We start from the raw sequence: 8,510 nt of genomic DNA, 5'->3' as shown, positions 1-8,510 counted from the left end.
CATTCACCTCTACATCAATACTTGCTTGCTTTACTGTCATCCCTGCTTGTGCTCCCTCTTGCCCACATGATCCACCCATCCAGTGCTCCGAGGGATCAAATCCCAGGGGGCCATGGGGCTTTGACATGTCAGTGTGTCAGAGACAGAGAAATGGTGACAGAACAAAGGCCGTAGCCTTGCAGGAATAAGCAGCTGCAGCTCAGGGGAGCCACAGACACAATTCTGATCTAAGAAAATTTGAGCTTGCAGGATCGTTTTATTTAATTGTGAATTAAATTGGATTCCATAATACACACATTTAAGCAGAGTTGAGGCTTGGAAAAAATATTTTTAATAAGGACTATACTTCATTTTGAAACAAACATGTGGTGTCATTTGCCTCCTCTTCTCAGGCACATTAATGATGCATCACAATCACAATCTAGCTGTTTCTTCTGTCTCAGCCTCAGTTAAAATAGTGAGACAGGACGACATCAGAGGTAAGACAGATATAAAGAAGCTGCATTTCAAATTATGCCTGTTTCAGTAGGTCTTTCCCTCAAGAGGGCCAGTTCTCAATTATACATTAGATACATCTGTGAGCTTGGTATGCGATTCATCAATTCACCAATGATATATGTCAGAAGAAAAGGAACAAACGTTTGACCTGCCACAGCTAGGAATGACAGTTCCGTAACAGAAGCCAGGAGTATAATCAAACAACAATAAGCATGGTAAAATGGCAGGCCAGAAGATCATTTGTGTACCTAGTTAACAATGCATTATCACAAGGCACCTCAAATATATGAGTAATATTGGTAATGACCAGTATTGATGAGCCCCCATATACAGGGTGTCAGTGAGAAGTCTCCCTGCAGTGTTGTGCAAATGATGCATTCCTGTCCTGTCTCTGGGCTGTCACCATGCTTTGTGTGATGCTACAAACAGGACATATGTTAGGGGGAGGGTAAGCATGCAGACAATAAGCAAATCGGCTCACATCTTTTTTTGGAGTAGGGGTCCCCCAACCAGACACAATTGGTAGTGGAGTGGCCAACAATAAACATGCTGTCATTCAGAGCTCAGTTTCTTGAAGCCAACTTCACTTTGTTTTCTAATCACAGTCAAGTTTAACACTCCTTTATACATTTTTGTTAGGCTATAGCTAACAGCTGTCTTGCTTAGGCGAGGTCTCATGACACAATATGTTGACATCAATAATTTCCAAAGCCATCATTGTGAATTAGCAATGATTATTCAGACACGTAGATCTTGTTTTGTAAAATATTCCCAGAGATGATGTTTCTACCAGATATTCTTCTGTTCACTGAAAGTTATTTTCAATTTATTTTCTTTATTTTAATGAATAGCATTGTTTTACTTTTTGTGAGATATTGCAATGCGTTAGTCACAAAAAATGCAGTCAAGTCTGAACAACCCAGTCAGAATCCCTTGTTCCTTGTGTGTACGGCTTTTGTTCGCGTATTCCTGGTTCATGCGAGAGCCTGTCGATCAAGCTCCATCGTGACCGCCCACTTCACCCTTCCTTCTGCCGCAGCTGGGCGCTAGGTAGCTGTTCTTTGGCTGTACTATCAGTGCTGAGGAAACCAAGAGAGAGGGAGCGCTGTGCCTTTAATTATCCCAACCTCACAAGCTACTCACTTCCAAACGAAGAGCTTATGCCCACCATCAGTAAAGAATAATACAGTGATAAGGTAAGTGAAGAAAAGTAGATTTTTTTTTGTTTTCACTTATTTTAATGAGTGAAAGGGATTTAGCTCCACATATTAAAGAAACTTGGGGATGAGTCAGAGGGCGCTATGCTAAGCAAGCTAGCGCACACGAATTTTATGCGGAAGTGAACAGCGGTTTCTGTACCATTGATAAATTGTGATCAATGGGAATTGGTATATGGTCTGAAATACATGTATAGATATGCTGTATCTGGCTGAAAGCAATGGGTTCACTCAACTTCCTGTCGGTGGCGTTATATTAAAGGTTTAGAGCTAACTGGGCGAGAAGGAGTTAGCAAATTCAAAATGGCTTCCCTCCTTCTTGTCGCCTCCGCTCACCAGCTCATTTTGTGTGCCTTTGGCGTAGAAGACAAAGCATGCGCTGGTGGCAAAAGGTTGGAGATGTACAACTCGGTTCAATTGCAAGTGATGTCCTATGGCGTTCTTGGTCCTCTTTGCATCGTTTGATTAGAAGTTTAGGCTATCGTTTGTATATTGATGGTATTTTGATCAGTCGAAAACTAAACCGGTAGGGGAATACCAACAACGTCAATATGGTGGGGGAGGGGAAGTGGGTAGTCACTTGGGTGGAGCTACATTTAATTTGAGATGGAGGCGGATCAATTAGATTTTTACATGTGGCATATTTCATGTGCCACCTTAACTGGCTTGGGGGGTTATATTGGGTGGGATTTTCGAAATGTCCGAATGAGCGACTTGGGAACCATTTCTTCACCTGTATTTGAGTGACATGATATAGTTAATGGGTAACGTTTCTTCTGGCCTGTAGAGGGCGAAAGGAGCACAGTACGGAGTTGTTGCCAGGGCTGACGAATCTCCCAGCAGGAAATATTATGGATTTTTGCCACGGGTACAGATCCTCAGCTGATCTAGGCCGCCAACAGTGAAAATTCACGACCTATCCGAAACCAAGTTCTTATGTAAATTATTGCAAAATCCGTTACGCATTCTGGGATATCGGTATATTTGCTGGCTAGCAGCTGTTAGAAGCCCAGCCAATTTGGACAGAGTAGTACCAACCGTTTACTTAATTGTTAGAATGAAGTTTGTTATATAACCGCCACATGCAGTAACTGTACACTTTGAATTTTACTGTAGTCCATTTATGTGACGTTTATTCCAAAATGCTTACTTTTGAATGCCCTTTACACACTTCCCCAATGTAACTGCAATCTCATCAATATCATGTTGAACATGAGCAATTGTTTGTCAATTAAATTTGCATGCAATTCTCCTTTTGCTGCCAGGTTGTTACTTGTGTCCATTTAGCAGTGATATAATTTTTTTTTCTTTTCTTTTTCTTTTTCTTCTTTTTTTTGCTGTGAATGTGGTCCTTTTCCAGGTTTGCAGTGGCTGTTCCATAGTTCGGAGATTAACTAAGTCTGTCCATGTAATTTTCTCCTTACTTCATAATAAATTCCTATTTTTCATTTTGTTCTCAATTTCAGTGGTGTGCCACTTTGGCTGCTTAAATTTTAGAGGCACAAATTATTAAACAATTGATTATTCCTTCATATTCTCACAATTCTTTATATATCCCTAGATACGTACTCCCCATGTACACTTTTTTGACAGTCAACTGCACAAACTCAATACTTGAGAAGAAAGGACGGTGTGAATATTGAGCAGTTGAATGAATTTTACCGAATTTTACACCCCCCCCCTAATAGTTGTTAATCTATTGGGACTTTGCAGGTGTTGTATTGATCAACATTTGTAGTGACGGCCTCCAGAAAATCTGTTTGCGACTGAGATGTTTGTGCACCATTTGGCACAGGAATGGATTCATACTTGCTAAATTTTACTGTTTTCTTCCATTTCAGAAAAATGGCAGAAGTGAGTGCCTCTGTGTTTTGTATGTAGGTGCAGGGTTGTCTTGGCAGATATAGGAGAGAAATGCTTACCGACTCAGATCTTTTAATGTTTTGTTGTTGCATCTAACTTGCTTTTGATTTCAGTTAAAAGCCCTACATGTGTTTTTTAAAACATTGCAGTACATTTTGTCTTTGCAAATTTCTGCAGGCAGGGTAAGATACGGAGTGCACACTGTTGCACACACCCAATGCATTCAATCTTAATGGCGGTTGTAGCTTTTAGTCCAGTTCTTGTATTGTGATGTCACTTCAGTGCTGGGATGTCGGACTTGTCAGGTAGGACAAATTCCCATGCCTTCACTGAGACCTATCTGCCCTGCTCTGTTGCATCCAGTGTACACATAGATGTGGGGATGTACTTTAGGCCTCTTATATGACCAGGGCGTTAAGAAAAGTAGATTTCCACCCATCAATCCCTATCTTTGCTTGCCTGCAATTAATGAATTCAAAACAAAATGGAAGAATACTGATTTTTGTCAAGGCAAGAAATCCAGTAGCTTTTTGCATTCAGATTGTTTTTTTTTTTTTTGTTTTTTTTTAGTTTCCCCATATCTACCTTCCCCTTTGAAATTCCTTCCATTCCCCTAGTGACTTTTACACGTGGGTGAGTAGTAATGGCTAAGAAAACACACATGCCCTTGCGTCATTTTCACGGACACAGAGTAACACTGGATGTAATATTCACTGACGTGCTGGTTACTGTCATGTGTTCTCTCTGCTTTAGCTGCATGTTTGTTACTTTTAGGCTCCAGCAGCCCTGGTTGGCTGGCCCCGTGACTGGAGGCAAGTGTCCAACACTCGTTTCAATTCTAGATGTATGTACAGTACTGTACAGTTTGTCTCTGTTTGCCATTTGATTTAAATACTGTATGAAATGAATGTTGATAAAAAAATAATAATATAAAAAAACATATAGGTATCTTTGCTTGTCTAGGGGTCTGTTATGCATTTTCTTTTTAGGCCACTCATATTTTGACCACACCTATGAGTATTTCATATCAGAGACGGTGTCAAATGCACCATTTTAAAGTTACTTTGAAACTATGTTTTGCCCCAAATATTGTTTTACTTGTTTCCACTGAACTCTGATAAAGATAGATTTTTGATTTTTGGCTCTATATACAGTGATTCTGTTGGTACATAGTTGTGTGCTGATAATGTGATGATGACATGCTATTAAGGCTTGGTTTTCCCTTTAACTTTAACAACTCAATATATAGCAATTTGTGTACAGTGCAATTGATGGGTGCATTTATTGTATTTAAATGACATAAAAATGTTTTACTTTAAACAAATGACTTAATTTAAAGCTAAATTATACCAACTTCTCAGGCACAATTATTAAGCTTGATTTGGGACTGTATTGGACATTTTGTTACTTCTGTCTTTAGTAAATGAGATGAAGGGATAATGAAATGCCTCCATTTATAGTTAATGTGATATATTCTATTAACCTTTTTTGGTGCAAAAATGCTTTTTATATCTTGTCATATTTTCCTGGCAAGGGCAGAAAAGGCCTGTAGTTAAATAAATGTCATATTACTTCATTTGTATACTCATTTGCCTGCAATCCCTTTTTTTCTGTTGTATTGGACATCTGTGTGAAGTTCAAGACTATCAAATATCTAGCAAAAGTAGTTATTCTGCAATAACATCTGTGCATGATTTACACAAATCCATGAGTGTGGGGTGAAAGAGTAAGTTAGTTGACATGGTATTGGCTAAGTGTTTGAGGAAGACTTGATTGAGAGGTTGTCACTAGTAACATGCTGTACTTTTCAGCGGATCAGGGGGCTGTTTAAAGTTTGGTTGTTCCGCCCACCAGGAACCTTACTTCTGACTGGCCTAAAATGTGCAGAAAGAGTGCAGAACAAAAGCTGTTTGTCGCTAGTACAAAGGTACTGAAGCGCTGCGCTCTGGAGGAAGCTGCTATGTTAAATCCTGTGCCTCTCAACAGGAAAGGTAGAGCACTGCAACTTCGAGAAAATGTGTATGCTTTCACAGTATACGGCTTCAGATTTTTGTCTCTTTGTAAACTGGCATTCACCTGTAGATGTAGGTTTTAGTTGTTTTCTTTTCTTTTTTATTATTTTTGCTCGTAGCTGTTTAAAAGCATTCTTGTAGATCTAGCGTAGCCTTTTCAACAGTTAGTAATGTAGGCTGTGTGTTCTGTAATGAAGCTCAATTTTATATGCTGGAATGTGGATTATATGGGAAAGTAAAATATATTTTTTCAGTAATCTTGGCTTTGCAATATAAATCAGTGAAGTGATGTGTAGTAATGTACTTTTAGTTATTTAATGTTATTTTCAGTATGTTTTTTGCATTTTTATGCCCTTCTTCACGTGTGCGTGTGCGCTGACCAGTTCTTCTTCGGTTTCCCCCTCCGTAGAACAAACATGTTTCCAAAGGGCACGAAACGCAAATTTTCCGACGCCAGCGACGAACCGTCTGACGAGCACCCGGCGAGTGTCAAGATGGCGTCGTCCTACAACCTGCAGCGGCAGTCCCTGCTGGACATGTCCCTGATCAAGCTGCAGCTGTGCCACATGCTGGTGGAGCCCAACCTCTGCCGCTCCGTGCTCATCGCCAACACCGTCCGGCAGATCCAGGAGGAGATGACGCAGGACGGCAGCTGGCAGATCATGACCGAGGCCCTCAACGCCGCCCAGAGCCCGGCTGACCGCCTGGTGGCCACCGAGATCCTGTGCCGGCCGTCGGTACGGGACCAGGACGAGGAGCCAAAACCCTTCTCGGTCATCGGTTACGAGGCGTGCCACTCGGAAGAGGTGGTGGTGGACGACACCCTGTGTTCGGTCTCCCCCGAGACGCCTTCCACGTACATGCCCGGCAGCTTAGGCATCGGTCCCTGCTGGGAGGAAGAGGACCTGAAGGAGACCAGCGAGGAGGATGAGGACGACGACGACGACGACGAGGACTGCGGTCTGAGGTCGGGAGACGATGAAGAGCGGTTGGAAGAGGACTCCAAGACCACAGAGCAGGTCTTTGGCACATTTGAGATCAAGAATCCTGTGCCCAGTCCAGACCCTGCTCTGGAGGAGCTGTTCTCGGATGTTGACGCCTCTTATTATGACTTGGACACTATGCTGACGGGTATGCAGAGCACGCCCAAAATGGGACCGTACGACCTTCTGGAAAGTCTGTCCTCACACGGGCCATCGTCCATCAGCTCCAACTCCAGCTGTCGGCCCGACCTTAATGAACTGGACCACATCATGGAGATCATTGTGGGCTCGTAAACAGGACCTTCACATAGACTATAAAGATGTGTCCACATGTATCTCTGTGTGTGTATACACTCACTTACATGGAAGGCGTGTTAAATCAAGAACCCTCTCTTAACAAAGTTCGATATTTGTGCAGTGGGTTGAGATTCAACGGGCTGGCCATTATAATGTCATTTACATACTTTCTGTATGTTTCCTTTTTGTATGTGCGCTTTTTTAAAAACTATTGGTTATATGTTTTTTTAATTTATTGTCACATTTACTTTGGAATGTCATTACACTACACAAATCATGAACAGAACACGTCATATACCAGAACTTCTAAAGCAACACATATTTTCCTAAAAAAAAAGAAAGAAAAAAGATTAAAATATATATACATGTATATATAAATATATATTTTTACAACACATCTTGGGAACTGTTACAGTACTTTGAAAAGAAATCTTGCTTCATTTGATTGTCAACAAACAAGAGTTTAAGAAAAAAAGACTGTTCCATTGTGTGCAGATCCTGCCAGTGTCTTAAGGTTTGGTGTCAGGTATGAACGGAAAAGGGGTTAAAGTATTTGGATTTGCAAAGCAAATGGTGAAAGGCACCTTATTCTGTCAGTGCTTTGGTAATATTCACAACCTTTTCTCTCAAGCGGGACACCCAAGAGTCAAACAGAAACATCTGAATTAGGTTTGGTTAGCGCCTGCTTTGTTATGCTTTAAGAAGCCATATGTTCTTATATTTGTATTGTTACAAATGAAGAATTATGGGTCTGACCCAGATAAGTTATTACCTTTTTTATTTATTTTATTTTATTTATTGACTGGAATTAAGTCATAGTTTGGAGTTTTATTCAACTCAAGGTAGAACCAGCTTTTCAGTTAATTTAAGGTCTTTTCTAATTAGACATGTATACCTATCATTCCTCATCTAAGGGATGTGTGGTCCTCCATTTTCTATGCAGTTAGTGTTACACAATGTCTTAAACAGTATTCAAGTATAGAAAAATCAAACGGTGGTTAATAATGTTTTTTAATCATTGACTTGTTTTTAAAAATCTTAAGAGATACTCCAAATTGTCACTTATTATGGCTAAGAGATTACTCAGGCAAACATTTTTTTTTTGTTGTCAAAACAGCCAGTATTATCAAAGTCACAATACCATACTCTTGATTGATGTCATTGCAGTGTAACCTGCAAGTCAAACCCAGAATTAAAATCTAGAACATTGGCATTTAATACCTTAATTGGAGTAGATATATGCATTTTATATACATTGTAGCATTTTGTAAATATTTTTTAATAAAAGGTACAAAATATTAAAAACCCTGCCTTGTCATTTCATCCCCTCAAAAACAGCCATGATATTATTCTGATGTTAACTAATGAGTTTAATAATTATAATAATGACTGCTTGACTTAAAATCCTTATAACCAGTTGCATTAACACAAATTGGGTGGGTGTGTGCCAGTACTCAAAAATGTGTCCTTTCCTCCCCTCGTCTCCTTCTCCTAAGCCTGAGGGGAGATGAGTGAGGGGAAGGAGGATGCATTTTTCGAGTAATATATATTTAAATCTACGCACTGTTGGTTGAAGCCAGGAACCCGCTGAACCATTTGAAGTGAGCCAGTGAATCCGTGCGAAGATGGAGGAGGAATGA

General features: G+C 40.3%; 1 protein-coding gene across 9 annotated transcripts; it reads left to right on the top strand.

The window, feature by feature from the left end:
- The first annotated feature begins 1,538 nt into the window (after nucleotides 1–1,538).
- Nucleotides 1,539–8,175, top strand: cdca4 (cell division cycle associated 4). 9 transcript variants are annotated; one of them, XM_061257918.1, is made up of 5 exons: nucleotides 1,554–1,694; nucleotides 4,149–4,211; nucleotides 4,353–4,422; nucleotides 5,433–5,569; nucleotides 6,000–8,175. In XM_061257918.1, exon 5 carries the CDS (start codon nucleotides 6,007–6,009, stop codon nucleotides 6,865–6,867), a length of 861 nt encoding a protein of 286 aa, XP_061113902.1. In that variant the 5' UTR covers nucleotides 1,554–1,694; nucleotides 4,149–4,211; nucleotides 4,353–4,422; nucleotides 5,433–5,569; nucleotides 6,000–6,006; the 3' UTR covers nucleotides 6,868–8,175. The 9 variants fall into 9 exon arrangements, with proteins under 9 accessions (XP_061113837.1, XP_061113902.1, XP_061113885.1 ...); XM_061257901.1 differs by lacking the exon at nucleotides 4,149–4,211; XM_061257883.1 differs by lacking the exon at nucleotides 4,149–4,211 and having other exon boundaries at nucleotides 5,390–5,569.
- Nucleotides 8,176–8,510: the final 335 nt, after the last annotated feature.

This window comes from Conger conger, chromosome 1, assembly GCF_963514075.1.
Source record: "Conger conger chromosome 1, fConCon1.1, whole genome shotgun sequence".
Lineage (NCBI taxonomy): Eukaryota > Metazoa > Chordata > Actinopteri > Anguilliformes > Congridae > Conger > Conger conger.
This window is presented reverse-complemented; position numbering and strand designations above follow the sequence as displayed.

Excerpts from the sequence above, each read along its gene's own strand:
- cdca4 (XM_061257853.1), top strand. The coding sequence starts at position 6,007 with ATGTTTCCAAAGGGCACGAAACGCAAATTTTCCGACGCCAGCGACGAA.